The 16082-nt window shown below is 30.5% G+C and overlaps 1 protein-coding gene across 2 annotated transcripts; it reads right to left on the bottom strand.

Moving 5' to 3' along the window:
- Window positions 1-3928: 3928 nt before the first annotated feature.
- On the bottom strand, window positions 3929-16018 carry LOC134721984 (upstream stimulatory factor 2-like). Of its 2 annotated transcripts, none has more exons than XM_063585374.1 (9): window positions 15839-16018; window positions 13707-13768; window positions 13224-13331; window positions 12364-12458; window positions 11491-11650; window positions 11243-11275; window positions 10384-10524; window positions 9620-9726; window positions 3929-8258 (listed from the first exon to the last, which is right to left on the bottom strand). In XM_063585374.1, the coding sequence occupies exons 1-9, from the start codon at window positions 15868-15870 to the stop codon at window positions 8040-8042; spliced, it is 957 nt and encodes a 318-aa protein (XP_063441444.1). In that variant the 5' UTR covers window positions 15871-16018; the 3' UTR covers window positions 3929-8039. The 2 variants fall into 2 exon arrangements, with proteins under 2 accessions (XP_063441444.1, XP_063441445.1); XM_063585375.1 differs by having other exon boundaries at window positions 12373-12458.
- Window positions 16019-16082: the final 64 nt, after the last annotated feature.

Raw genomic sequence — 16082 nt, 5'->3', positions numbered from 1 at the left:
TTAACATGTATTACCTTCATTTAATAAAGAATTTTATTATTATTATTATTATTATATTATGGTGGTATCTATCCTTCGATATTAATATAAAATAATCCCCTCCCTTTCATCGTCTGTTTTTCTTTTCCTTATGCATTTAGGAAGTTATCTATAAATTTCGATTTGGGTATTGATTCCCCCTTGCTTGTCTCTTTTTTTTTCTTTGTGCATGTTATGGCGTTATGTATATCTTTATATCCTTCTGATTTTGATATTAATAGTGGCGGATCCAGAAATGTTCCTAAGAGGAGGGAAAATGACTGTAAAAGAAGGAACCATTCCAGTCATGCTTCAGTGCTTCTCTACATAATCAACCTATTTTTTTCCCACAAAAGGGCGCCCGAGCCCCCCTGCTCACTATAAGCTGCCTCTGATCAATCCCCATGCTTTTATCATGTTTTTCTTTTTTCTTATGCATGTTATGGCATTGTCTATAATACTAAAATTACGAGGTCCAATTTTTCAGCCGTCATCACGTAAAAACGACGATTCACAGAATTCAACTTTATATATAACTAATATAGTATAAAGGTGTAGATTAAAAATTACACCACTCCAGGCCCTTTTGTTTTCCACATAATTGATATTGCCAATAATTAAGAAGTTCCGGGTCGAGTCCGATACCGATACCAATAGTATATTCACCTGTTACCTATTACCTTATCTGTACGTTCCGCATCTAACGGGCGCACCACCAAACGGTGTATTCAGGATAAATATGCTATATGTACACGGGTCATAATCACAGGGTAATACTTTAATTCGGTCACGGACCCGTGATATCACGGGTGTGTTCTAGTATATATATATATTTTGATCTTTGTTTTAACTCCGTCCTGATTATCTATTTTTCTTTTCCTTGTGCATGTTATGGCGTTATCTATCCTTCGGCATTGATATTTACCACCCAACCCCCGGATCATCCTATTTTTTATTTTCCTTATGCAAGTTATGGTGTTATCTTCATCCAAAATCATCTTGACCAAGAACTTCAACCTGAAACTTACACTCTCATTTTCTATTTACAGTGGACCATTGAATTGGGATAAAAAGTCTAATTTGTCATTAAAATTTGTTGATTGGACTTCACTTTCATCAAAGACTACCTTGACCGAAAACTTAAACCTGAAGCAGGACAGACAGAGGGATTAACGAACAGACGAATGAAGAGATGAGCAGACCAGAAAACATAATGCCAATGAATAGGGCATAAAAATATGTCCAGCAAAAACATTTGTATTTAAAAGATTTTCTTTAACTTTGCTTAATTAATTACAACCCATAACTAAACAGATGAATCGTAGTATAATTTGTTCTATCATAGGTGGGACATAAAAACAGGATTGCAATATAATGGTAACAACTTATACTAGGAGTCATCTGTTTAGTTATGGGTTGTAACTTGTAATTAAATAAGCCAAGTAAGAAAATCTTTTAAATATGAATGTTTTATGACATATTTTTATGTCCCATTCATGGGCATTATGTTTTCTGGTCTGTGTGTCCGTCTGCTCATCTCTTGTTTTTTACCTCCGACTATCCTGCTTCAGGTTCAAGTTTTCGGTCGAGGTAGTTTTTGATGAAGTTGAAGTCCAATCTACTTGAAACTTAGTACACATGTTTCCTATGATATGATCTTTCTTATTTAAATGCCAAATTAAGAGATTCTCCCTAATTTTCACGGTCCATTGAACATAGAAAATGATTGTGCGGATGGGGCATCCATGTATGCATCCATGTATTTGGACCCAATCTGGTTTTTCTCTGTTATAATTTTTAAAATTTAAGACAATAATTTGAACTTTACACTTTTTTACTTTTTTGATCAAGTTGACTTGGCACTGAGACGCAGACAAATAGTTACGATGATTGATGCAAAATAGGGCGGAATATACCACATGGACAGTTAGACTCATAGATCAAAAATAAACTGACACCGCCATGGCTAAAAACGAAAAAGACAAACAATAGTACACAAGACACAACAAAAAATCAAAGAGCTGAATAGCTCTGAGGGGAAAGACGGCCCTTGTTTCTATTTAATTATGTTTTTTGGAAAGGGGGAGTGGGGTATCGTTTTATAGTTTTCATATGAAGAATGAAAAAGAGAACAGTTAGAACATGTAGAAAGGTTGACATTATTAAAATCAATTGTTGTTGATGTAATTTCATTTCCTTAGTTTAGGATTCAATTTGGACCAATGGAAGAGTTCTGCATCTTCTAAATCTAAACATTTGATTAAAGTTGATAGCTAATTATCTAAAACTCAACTGAATTCTGTCATTTCACAACAACTACAATATTTTTTGAAATCTTGATTGTGTACCACTGAACTGCAGGCTAGGGCCATTTACCATTTTTTGTGACAGTACTCTTGGATTTTTAAGTTTTTTTTTTTGAAAGTGTGGACTGAAAAATCTATTCAGTTTTAAATTTCCATTGTTAAAGTTCCGAGTTACAACTCTCATCACAGGGAAACAGTTACTAATAAAAAAAAAAATATGAGTGATGTAAACTGTGTGAAGCTTGTTTCCAAATCTTAATTTTGAAATATTTGTAAATAATAAATATGTTTAAACTACAAAATGCAAATTTTTATTACTATTTTTTTTACCATTACAATGATTATGTAGGTACACAAAAATTTAGTTTTAATAGAAGACTACTCAAAAATGTCACATTTGAAGTGTTTAAATACATTAACTTTTGTTTTAGTGGATAATTACTCATCAATTGAGGCAGAGACATATAAATACATTTAGTATACATGTCTCTGATTGAGGTGCTCCTGAATTGGAGGAAGATTCTCAGAATTTTTACAGAAAAAGTGGTCTCACTAATTAGCGACAAGAAGCGACAAGAAGAATATTTTTTTCTTGTCGCTAAATAGTCTTATTGACGCTTCTTGTCGCTTTTTGACGCTTTTTGTCTCTAATTAGTGAGACCCGAAAAAAGTAATAAAATCGTTTCTTTCCCCTGTCTCATGTAACCCCACGATCTTTGTTTATTTTGAAAGTTGTTGATGTTTAAATCATCTACAGTGAACAATATAATGTTTAGATTTAACAAATAGAAATTTATAATTAGTGCACGATCTCTAAGAATGATTTAAATAACCAGTGAACTGGTGAAGGATATCCCTGCTTCTTCCAAGAATGACGTCACTATAAAATACAATGTAGGTTGGATATATTTAGAATATCTCGTCATACTAATTTTTCCGGATTGTAAAATAAACGTTAAAAGTGAAAAGGACAGTCTAAGATACGATAATTTCGTGAGAAACAGAAGGGAAATGTGTAAAAAAGTGTTTAAAGTCAAACTATTCATTTCTGGGTCTCCTTCTCTTCAATCTAAGTAAGATTTGTTGGGGGGTTTTCCACACTATATCATGTATAAAAACAAAATGAATGATGTGAGGGAGTGTCACTCTGGTCAACCCCATAGGGGATTGACGGCTTGAAACCGTCTTTCCCCAAAAACTAGAGACTAAGCACAAGAATCCCACCAAAAAATGGGGTGATCTCAGCCAGGTGCTGCAGAAGGGTGAGCTTATGTTATTACAAATCTGGTAAATGGTGTAATTCAGTAGGTCACATTCATGAAAAGGGGAGGGGATCATAGTTATAACATAAGAAACATATCTCATATCATATGTGAAACATTTATTCCATAACGGTCAACCAACTCGTGATGGCAATAGCAGGGCCAGATGTCTGAGCTAAAAAGGAAAGCAAGCATGATTAGTTGTTTAGAATTTTATTCTAGTTTTTAATGTGATAACAACATGATTATAACAAAATACAGTGACAAATGATTAATGTTATTTATGATAAAGTAATTAGTAAATGATAAATAATGATAAACTAGGCTGATTTTTCTGCAACATCATCTTTAAAATTAATACCTCAATATTTATTTGCAATTGAATTTCCGAAATTATGCTACTATCCTTTCTGTTTTTGAATATATTCAGAATTAAGGTTTCCTTGAAAGAACTTTTTTTGTGAATGCTGATAATACAGAATGCTGGGTTTTTTTTAACTTTTTTTTTTATTTTGATTTTAAGGAATGGTATGATACAAATATTAATTTCATATTGGATTTGGCATTTGGTTTTTAGAATGTTTGTGAAAAATAAATTTCGTACAAAAAAAAACAACCCAAAACTGTAAGTGAATACTTTATTTGATTAGTTTGAATATGACAAGAATTTGCATTTATTTTTTTTATAAAGTCTACATTAAATAAATTATAATGATCAAATAACTTCTCAATTCTTCAAGTTCAATGAAACTGTAGTATTTTTTTACTTATGAGACACATACAATTATGATAATTCAATGCACTTTATTTATAGCAATGAACCTGATTGTTACAAAAAAATAAATGGTAAATGGTATGATATCAAGCAAATGCTATGCAAATGAAATACACAGATCTTTTTGTTTTGGTCGTACTTTCATTTAATGAAATGTATATGATAGTATTTATAGTTTACATTTTTTAGCATTTATATCTATAACAAATTTGGATGAACTAAAAATACTGTGACAATGAACTGTATCATGTTTTTTTACAATTTTTGGATTTCATTTCAAATAAGCTATTTGACAACTCACAGATTTGACCTTCAAATGATGTAGCATTGTTAAAATTAAGTTCCTTTAATATCTATGACAATGATTCTTTTCTTCAGGCAGTGAAAATTTAAATAAACAAAGCATAAAAAAAATCAGCTTTAGATTGTAAACATATAACAGTTGATCATGACCACTGGAAATTTGAAAATAAAAATCTATATATATGATATACATGCATGTGTATTTTAAATGTTCTTTTCTTACCATATATGGATATCGTTCCATCATAAAAATAAGTAAAGCCTCATAAAAAAATTTACAATTCAAACTGAATTTGAAATTTTCATTCAAGCAACAAATAAAACCAAACATACTTTTGGTTCTAAAGAATCAGTATCAGTTTATCTCTGTTCTGCAATTATATATATTTAGAGATTATTGTTGGAAATCTCCACGAGATTGATTTTCTCGCTTGAGCTGGTATGGTGAAAGTGAAAAAACGCATTCCAGTTGAGATGACCAATGTTAACCTGTTTATAGCTTTTTTAACCTATGACGATATTGTAAATTTCATTGACAATGGGTACATGTTCCCCCATTCGTTTCCAGTGATGATTTTTTATATCACTTGACTTCCCTGAGAAAGGAAATTGTCAGTCAGCAAGATCAAAAGGAATCTACATTGAAGAAAAACGTTTTTCATTTTCAAGGTCAGGTAGAGGTGAGAATCATCTTCCTATATCTATTTTGCAGTGTTCCAATGAAACCATAAGTCAGTATATAATATTATAATCTTTTTACAATGCTCTACTTTTCTATCTACTGTAATCCATGTAAATAAAAAATGTCAAATAAAATATACATCAATATAACACTTGTCATAAAAACTCTTTTATATTTACAATGTTACACATTTACAGATAAGGCCATATTTTACAAACATGATCACATGTAATCTTGCCATTTAAACAAAACACAACATAAAGAGTTACATTTTACGTGTATAATTCCAAACTTGATTAAAAGTAGATTCTAAGTTGTTACTGTTTTATGTTCAATACATAAAAAATTAATGCCAATCTGTTATCAACAAGTTTTCATCCTATACCGTATAGCAGGTTATTTTTGCACGGTGTTAATTTTCACTTATTTTTGTGGATAGAATAAAATCGGCAATATAAATTCCGCCAATTTAAAAGTGTGCATGCAAATGTATTGTTATTGAATATTTCATTTATACCTTATTCAATGAAAGTCACGAAAATTTTACTTCCGTGAAAATAATCCGCTATATGGTATAAGGAATCAATAGATTTTCATGCAACATGTGTCATCAGGAATAAAAGACAATACATTTTAATCAGATTGGTATAAATCTTCCCAATTGCATAAATAAAACAAACCAGGCAGGTTTTTTATTTAAAGAAATTAAATATGTTATCCATTTATCATTATGATATATGAGAAGTCATGAAAGTATCAACTTCATGTTTTAACAAGTGAAATTATGAAATCATGAACATGTTCTTTTATCAGTGAGAAAATACATTGGTAGAAAAGTTACTAATCTTAATCTGATTCTATTTTTGGGTTCTTATCTTTATAAGTGCTGGGAATATTGTGATTACAGTAAGCAATTCTCGTTTTTTTTATATCAAATGTTGAAAACCTGCTTCTCATATGCATGCTTTTAAAAGTGATCAGTTGTTGAATTTAATCAGAAAAATATTTGGTGAAATAAAATATGTATTGTTCAATAAAATTTATTAAAATATTTTAATTATTTTAATGACTCTTTCAAACTTAAATAGTAAAATTATAAAAGGTACTGAATGTATTTGTACCCCTGATAAAACAAAAATGTTTTCTCCTCCATTGATTATGACTGTACTTAGGCGAGGTTTTGAATCTGTGTCAAATGTTCGGACTCCTTAGTGTTTTTCCATACAAAACAATGTAAAATATTTTGCCCCATAACACCCATTTATTTTTTCATATAAGACGTAATAGCTCATTAAATAGCTCTTTTACCAAAATTTTAGAAGATTCTCAATTTTCTTTCTTTTGCTATGAGACATATTAATAATACCAATGCAAATATAAGGTAAAATGCCGAGTCAGCCTTTTCCCGCCATATTTTAAATCTCAAATATCTCGAAAAGTTGGTCCATGACCTATCAATATTTTTAGCTTATTTTTATCCTTAATTGATGCTCTACCAGCTTATAGTATCAATTTTAACTTCTTAATTTATTCCCTTCACCTTACTTCACCTAAGTACATCCTTAAGAGGATGAATAAAATGTAAAAAGAAAGGTCACACGCAATGTCAGAGTTGAGTTAGGAAAAAGTTTGAAAAGTGGACACTTTAAAGTTTTAGTAGTTGATATAATTTTTAAAAGACAAATTACATGTAAAGCCATTGAAATTGTTTGTGAAATGTCTTTTCAAAAGTTTAAACCCGTCTCTTTAAAAAGTTTTATGCACAATACATTGTTTGAACAAGGCCCCAGAAAGCTTCAACTGGTTTTTGTAAGTTGTGTAATTTTAGAACTTATCTTGTATAAAGCACAATAAACAAACATTTTTTTTCTCTCTCCCTCTCAAAGCTAATGGTTAAGATTTTAATTAATTTGAAAAATTGCATTAGTGAAGAATGATTTTACAATTATTATTTTTTTTGAACTTTTTCTAAATAATATTGCATTTTGTTTCTCAAAAAAATAATTAAATAACCAGAAAATCAGAAATAAGTTATACAAGTACAATGTAATAACATATAAATAATTCAAATATCTGATATGAATACCTAGACAGTGAGACCTGGCTAAACCGAAAACCTGTATCAACCAAACATGTTCTTAAACAATGTCATACCAACTGTAAGCGTTGTGAACCTGATAAAACAGAACATCGTCTAAAACCCCAAAAAGTCTCAAGTCCCAAATAGGTTTGGATAAAACAGGTTTTACTGTGGTACCTAGTCATAAGATTATAATGTTTCATTTTTCTACATACAATTTTTCCTCTTCTGAGACAGACGGGAATAAGAATCATTCCTCTCAAAATGCTACTGTCTACAAACATTGCATGAAATTTTGTCCATAGCACTGCATATTCTGCTAAAATGGCCATGCAACAATGTAAGCCAGTGAAAAATAACAATTCAGTACCACCAAACAATATGATTGTAGAATAGAACTATTTTCAGTGTATCCCTTTGATTCTGCTCTGGAATTCAGCTGCAATTACTGTGAAAAACCTCCTAAAGGGTTGAAAACTATTTTCTAATGGTTATCAATAATGAATGGCTACCATATGTTACATTATCTACTGTCAGAAAGGAAGTTCTGACATGCCCCCTTTTGATTGTTTACAATCAAATGCGATAAAATGAGACATGCTTTAATAAGGCACTATGATCCTGTTCCAGAAATGTCTGGGATGATACCATGCTGCTGTAATTGTGTCCGTAATATTTGATTCTCACTTTTCAGTTCTTCACACTGTTGTCGGAGAAGTTCAAGATCTACTTGTAAACGTTCAGATTCTTTTAAATTTTCAGCCATTCTAGCATTTGATGTTCTTAATTCAGTTATATAATCACAAGCTTTTGATAAAATTCCTCCTTTACTCTGAAATAAAAAAAAGAATATAAATGAATTTTATGTTGGCTAATGAATTTTAATATAAGTGGCAACTATAAGAAGTAGCCCCAAAACAACAGAATTCATCAAATGTTTAATTACTGGTAGCCCACATCATATCATAGCTTTGTGTTGATTCTTTACAAAACTATGTTTTTTAACCTTTGAGTGGAAATCAGAATTTTAAAAAAAATGATCCAATTTTGAGGACTGTTGAATTTTTTTTTTTAAATATTTTTTGGTTTAGGGTCATTTTCCTCAATCTTTAGTATTATAGATGTGAAGTGTTTTGAGGAATCTTTGTCTTTTTTTCCCTATGTTCATCATGTTGTCTGTTGATCTTTCTAATGATAAAGAATACACCCTTTATTTCTTCTTCCATCCTTTAAATACTACTTAGTAAATCCAACCAAGAAAATGTCAGACGTTAAAGTCTGTTAATCAAAAGGCTAATGTCTTTTTTTTTACATGTTATACTGTTGATCATTCCTCTAAAGGTTTGAATGTCTTTTGATTGTGGAAGTTTTGACAATTCTAAAACTTGCTCAGGAATCTGTAGTTCAGTGGTTGTCATTGTTCATATCTGTCATGTTTGATTTTCATAATTATTAGGCTGTTAGTTTTCTTGTTTGAATTAATAACATTTTTCATGCGTGAGCAATTTATGGCCAACTATATAGTATGGGGTTTTCTTATTATTGAAGGCTGTTCTGTTGCATATAACTGCAAACATATACTTCATTTGAACATTAGTAGTTAGTTGTCTCATTCAGTCATTGGCATTCATATAGAATCTCCTTTTAAAAATATTTTTATATTGAAGCAGTTCTTACTTCTATAGGGGCTGGCATCAGTCATTATGCATACAAGCTTTCAAATGATACAATTTAAACATGAAACAAGTGCATCTTTTTTTCCAATAAAATGATGACAAACAAGTGCATATGGCTGTGTTATTGGCCAAACAAATATTATTTTTGTGTTTTTTTTGTGTTTCTAATTAGCATGCAGTTATAAATACTCTGCATTTTTGTTAATGCATTATAACATGAATATAAACATTCATTTTGGGAATCATGAAGGAGACAATACAAACAGTGAATTCATTTCAATTAGTCGTCATCCAAATTTTGTGATTTTATAAAGTGAAAAGAAAATCGTGAAAACCAGATAGAATTAAGGATGGCCCCTTTAATCTCATTCAACATGTTCATAACATCAAATAATAGAAATTTTGAATGGACTTTCCCATCTTAAAAACTCTTCTTTTCAAACCATTAAAAGTGGTAGTGCCCAATTAAAATGAATGTATAATAAGTGCAAGATATTTGTAATAATTTTATGCCTACTTTATTGGTTACCTGCCCTTGTTTTGTATGGTCGGAGGAACAGTCTGGTACTACTTTTGATAACTGAACTATCCAGTTATTAATTTTATCTCTCCTTCGTCGTTCAACTGAAATTTAAATATATATAGAATAATCCTTGCATATAAAATTATCTATCATTACACATTCTGCATTTATAAGTCAATGAAGGCTTCATGGTCCTGAAAGTAATATTTCATAGTGTAAAAAGTTCTTACATTTTCTCATTTGTACTGTTGGTTTGTTTTTAATACACAGATCAGCTTATTTATCAATCATGTAACTTCAGAAAACAAATAGACATGTTTTAATTCCAATGGCAAATAAGGGAACATTCAGAAAGTTAACTTTTACAGCTAAAACATTAATGCTAGCAAGACAAATCTTTGTTTGGCTTGCTTGCTTTGCTAGTAAAGCAAACACTGATTCAAGCAAAGCAGGCAAGCCAAACAAAGATTTGTCTTGCTAGCATTAATGTAATAGCTGTAATGCTTTATGAATGTGAGTTCTGCTTTTTACTTGACAGACATGTTGAGCAAATATTTTTAACATACTATTTTAGAAGTTAACAGTCCCAAGAAGATATACATGTAAGGACATATTATTTTGACTCCTAGCCGATCAGTTTTTGCTATAACCCCGAAACCTGCTTGCTTAGCTGGAAAAGTCTGTTATATAAATGAATATATATTTCATTTTTATTGTAGACTGACAAACAAAGTGTAAAAAGTGCCATCAAAACAAACCTTCATTATGAGTGGCCCTCCTTCTGTCATCTCTCCCTGACCTTGCCCCTTCAACTTTAGGTGTGGCAAATCCTGTGCGAGGTGCAATATTTCTCTGTCCCTGGAGAACTTCTTGTGGTGACATCATCACATAAAACTGACCTATCATTGATATTATGTATATAATATTAGAAGCTGGATACCAATTTTTATCATTTAATTTCTAAGAAATAAAATTAAAAACTTTCAAAAAACGTTTTTATCCTTCTTTTTTTATAGATAGGGAAACTGCTATCCTGGCATTTCAATGATTTTTTATTGGTTTTATTTTTATTATTTTCATTGTAATGATTACTAGTTTAAATTGAATGTATCTACAACAGCCAATTTACAATTGGCATTATTCTCTTTTTATGAGAATATTGTCACTACTGTAACTTTAGTCCTGGAGGTCAATTTCCAGGATTTAAGGAAGATCTGATGGTTTTAACGCTTACAATTGCTGAATAAATCACCTAGAATTTTTCTAATTCATGCTAATACCGAATCTAGCTCACAAAAGTTCTATTAATTAGAATACTTTCATACCACAATGAGATTTTCTACAGATGAGTTCAGGTACTAATAAACAAGTCCCAGTTTTAAAATTATCAAAGTCCAACTCATCTTTTCAGCTCTTAACAAAATGAACTTAATCAAATTAATTTTAGAATTTTTAAACTTTTGATGAAGCGACGGTGTAGAAAATGGTCAGGCAAGTCTAATTTTCGCAGGTCTAATCATTTGAAGAGACCTGTTTATAGTATGTTTTTCGTTATGTTTTTTCGATTGTACTTTCTTTTTTTACTACAAATATTTTTTTGTAATTGTGAAGTCTTACCTTGACCAAGAGAACCATCCTGTGCCCATCCTCCTATAAAGATAAATTACACCATTATAATACTCTCAACATGCACAATCATAGAAAATTTCAAAAACAATTGATTTAAAATAGATTTATGAAGACATTCAAAGTTTTAAAACAAATTATTAACAGTAGAACCAATATAAAAACCCATTGAAATTCCGAAAATTAGAATCTCTAGGGGATGAAGATAAATTAAGTCCATCAAGAAGATAATCTCTCACCTGCAGTAGTGACCTGTCCAGCCATGCCTGCTGTTGAGATGACCTCAGGTTGTGAAGCTTCAACACCTGTCCCACTGACAGCAGGGAAATATGTAAACTTTGTATCTTGTCCTTCAAGTGTGGGACTCCCTCCATTACTGAATGGACTTTGTATGACTGCCTGATAAAATATTAAAGCTTAGACCTGAATTCTGTATTTATAATAAAATCATAATAAGTCAACAAACTTTTGATCGAGTTTTACAAGCAATACTGGACTAAATTAACATGGAAAACACCATTACAAACAAATGTTAGTCTTTAATGAAAGCAATGGCAAAAAGACACAAAATTACTGATACATCTGAACAACAAGACAATGTTAATGAAAAAAAGATTTGGTTTTTAATACCTATACTTTTTCCATTTCACAGATTTTTTGGAAATTTTCCTCCCAGTTCATGCAGTTGTATATCATATGGTATCATTTTTGAGTCAAATGTGTCTCCATCTTCTGCTTTACCAGGATTTTAGCAAAGATACAAAAGTTTTATCATGATATTATAATCTGTTAATGTATTTGTATAATCCTAAGTCAGGAATCTGATGTTCAGTAGTTGTCGTTTGATGTGGTTCATAAGTTTTTCATAAATTGTGACTTGGATGGAGAGTTTTCTCATTGGTACTCATATGATACCACATCTTCTTAGTTAAATATCACTGCTTTCCAATCCATGTTCATTGCTATAATGAAATGAAAATCTGTGATTCAAAACATAGCTAAAATTCATGGCAAGTAAAACTTCAGATAGTTACTGAATTAACTAGATCTTTCCCCAAAACATAAAAATAAACTAGGGTTCTCTGTTCTAGGTGTGCTGCCCCAGTTTTTACCTGAGTTACCTGTGGGAAAGCATTACTTGCAACAACTTGTGCTGTCGTCTCATTGCCATCACCTGCTACTTGTACTACTCTGTAAGTCACTTGACCTGTAAAATACAAAAATCTTATCATATCCTTGAATGACTTCATCTTTCACAACCATGACATTATTTTGTTTCCTAAGTATTTACATGAAAGAAGAATTTCAACACTACCATTTAAGATGAAATCCTGAAGAAAATGTAAATATAATTTATTTAAATACCAAACCGTTGAACAAGATTTACAAGTAAAACATTGAGTGGGATATTGAGGATGTTCATGACAATTCATTATCATATGACTAGTTTGTTTATCATGTTTATAAGATTTGGTTTGTATCCCATTGACTCCCAATACATTTTGCAAATACTTTCATCATTTTGTTCATCATATATTTATTCATCATAATCTAGCATTCAGCAAGAAAATAGCCGAAGAAAAGCAATATAAGAACTATAAATATTTATAAAAATCATATAGGAGTCAGACAAAAATCATTTGTTTTATCAGTAAATAAAACAAGAGTGTTCAATGTTGAATAAGACATATATTGTTACCGTTTTTTTTAAATCAACCTTGTGTTCAGAGTTGGTTTTTTTCAAGTTTATAAAACTTGTTTTATTTGTTATATTTTGACTCTCTAAACATGCTAAACATGCTTTATTTAGTTTAACCTGCTCGCCAAATGACAGATTCTTTTAAAACTTTTGAATAAATTGATAATATTGTAGAATTCTGATGTATGTATAAAGTGTATCACTAAGAATTAGACTGCTTCATGTAATATCATTAACCATGTGACAACAATCCATTGCTTATTATGTGTTTACCTTGCCCTGTATCAGCCCTGAGCTGATACTGAATATTTGGATCCAGAGCTAAAGCTTGTCCTCCAACTGTTTGTACATTTGCTATTGTTGCATGTTCTTCATGATCTCCTGTTTAAAATATAAACATTTTATAAAAAAAAAAATATGTAGGTATATGAGTATGATATAATGTATATATATAATTACCTGCAGTTAGCATGGTTAGTAGTGATTGCACAGATGGCTAAAGATAAACACTGTTTTAATTGTTCCTGAACTAATTTCTTTTTTTTCTCAGTGACTTTAAATTACTGATGTAAGACAAAATAAAACTCCAAAATGTATATTCAAGTGACTGAAATTAATTGCTTCATCATGGTCCTTTTAAATAATATCCTTGAATTCACAGGACATGTCATAACCAATAATTTTTGAAGAACATGTATTGTAAAAGATCACAAGTATAACTTCGGTAATTTTGCATGTGCATATAAATATAAATACCTGGGTCATGGTGTGTTAAAGTGACATCATCTGAATTGTTGGAATCATGATTCTTTTGTTCACTACAATAAAAAAAAAAATAAGAACAATGTTGCATTTTTCTGTATTGTTGTCATGTGGTTGTATGGGAAGCACATTGCAATCCTCACTACTTGTTCAACCTTTCTGTTTATCAATATCTCATCAAATGAAGATGAGGGAATACCAAAAGGTGTAGAGAAAAATGTCCCATGAAGATTATCACACAAAAGGCACCAAATATTGAATATTTCTTGGTCTTACAAATAAAGTGACAATTAAACATCATTAAATTGCTTGAAATACAGAATGTAAAATGATTGGTAACAAGACAAATCGGCACCCAAGTCCGAAGACATTTCGGCATCCATTTTGGACATTTCGGTATCCGCACAAATCGGCACCAAGACAATCCGGCACCTCGTTTTTAAAAATAAATTTATTATCAAAAATTAAAGAATTGTTGCATAGATATTATTATTTGTATATAAAATATGCATTACAAAAAGAATAATCATCATTTAAATAAGCTCTTAAAGATTATGTACGAATAAACATAATTTAATTAAATCATAATTGATTGTTAGATATGTTGTTGATAGTTGTTGTTTGAATAAACATTATTAAATTGAATCATAATTAAATCATAATTAATTGTAGTTATGCATTAATCAGTATTTTATGTTTAAATCTAACAATTCCTCAATAGAGATCAAAAGTGTATAGCTTGTGTTTGCAGCTTGTGTTCTCGTTTGATCCTTACATCTGTTAACACAACACAATACTTGAAAACAATATTTTATTGTTTTAATGTTAAAAGCCTTAAACATAACAGCGTGTGCAAGCCATAATGAGTAAATACCTAGAAACGTATATAAAGGTCAACACTTCTGGGATGCTCTTTCTAGCCAGATATCTCCGTCATCTGCAAATGTCACAGTTTGCAGATGACGGAGCTATCGGGGAAAATGTATTTCTTTTTTTACAGAAAAAAATACAACTTTTAAGGTGCTGATTTGTCTATGTCTAGGTGCCGATTTGTCTGGATGCCGATTTGTCTTTCACGGGTGCCGATTTGTCTATGGTAGTTGCCGATTTGTCTGGGTGCCGAACTGTCTAGAATTCAACATGATTGAATTTGAAGTCATACAGCTACAATGTATTTATAAAAGACTTAAATAGAAAAAACAGATTCCAATTAAGAATCATACCACAATTTTGATATGGATGGAAATTGGAGAGAGGAATATTCAATGTCAGAACTGTAAATGGTGCAACTGTAGTTGCACCATTTCTTTAAATCTGCTTACAGTGTATTACACCATTTGTAGTACTGTTCTATAACAAAATCCCAACTAATAGATTTTCATATTCAACATTTTAAGCATATATTGTTTATATATTACTCGATTGTTTTTACCATTTATCATGTTGGCAAAATGGTTGGTGTATTATTTACAAAACCATTGCTAGCTTAATAGTAGCTGTATGCTGTAATTTATCATTAAGTACCAAATTGTCCAATATTAATACTAAAGTAAAAATGTGAAAGGCTATTTTAATATTTTTTTGATAAAATTTTATGAAATTTACAATTTTTGTTGAAAAACAACCATTAAAGAGTTCATAATCCTAAAATTTGATATCTTACCTTTTTCACATTAATTAATCATTAGCCATATAGTACAAAGGCAGTGTTTTATAAATAATATGAATGTCATGATGAATCAGAATGTTGGAAATTTTTTTTTAGATTTAATATAATTGACTCACAGGTTTCTTGGGTAAATTTAGTCTTAATGACACTTTAAATTTTAATCTGTAACCTACATTAATACAAGGATGCACAATTATTGTAAGGATAAATGTAGCCGGTTCAGTTGGTTGAAGAAAAAAAATATAATAAAATTACAACTGCACTTCATTGTTAATAATCAGTCATTTGCTTTACCGATCTTTATTTTTGATTTAACTATAGTATATAATTTTCAATGTAAAATTAAGACAGAAGTACACATAATTTTTACTTCAGTGTCGCATTACAAAATTGTCATGCAAGCAATCATTGGTCTTTTTCGTGCACTTTTGTTGAAATTCCGAATAATTGAACCGACCTTGCTTCCAGTGCTTGATCTAGCATATCCATGTGACTTTTTGACGATCGTTTGAATTTGCCAGGAATATAGCAAAAGTTGATCACGGGGCCAAACAACAGGTCATGTGAGATGCGAATTGAACATGTGACAAAAATGGCCGTTCTTGCTGAAAAAGTGTGCGGAGAAATACGTCTAAGAGTGCTTAATTCACCGTAGGCAAATTGCTTTTAGTTTTCTTTATTGTTATGAATTAGGTTTCTAA

Source organism: Mytilus trossulus, chromosome 6 (genome assembly GCF_036588685.1).
Source record: "Mytilus trossulus isolate FHL-02 chromosome 6, PNRI_Mtr1.1.1.hap1, whole genome shotgun sequence".
Taxonomy (NCBI): Eukaryota; Metazoa; Mollusca; class Bivalvia; order Mytilida; family Mytilidae; genus Mytilus; species Mytilus trossulus.
Note: the sequence above shows the minus strand (reverse complement) of the source record. Positions and strands in the feature narration are given on the sequence as shown.

Coding starts and splice junctions, on each gene's coding strand:
- LOC134721984 (XM_063585374.1), bottom strand. CDS start 15,870: ATGGATATGCTAGATCAAGCACTGGAAGCAAG. Junction 13,332..13,706: donor TTTAACACACCATGACCCAG/GTATTTATATTT, acceptor TATTTTAAACAG/GAGATCATGAAGAACATGCA. Junction 11,276..11,490: donor TGGACAGGTCACTACTGCAG/GTGAGAGATTAT, acceptor TTATCTTTATAG/GAGGATGGGCACAGGATGGT.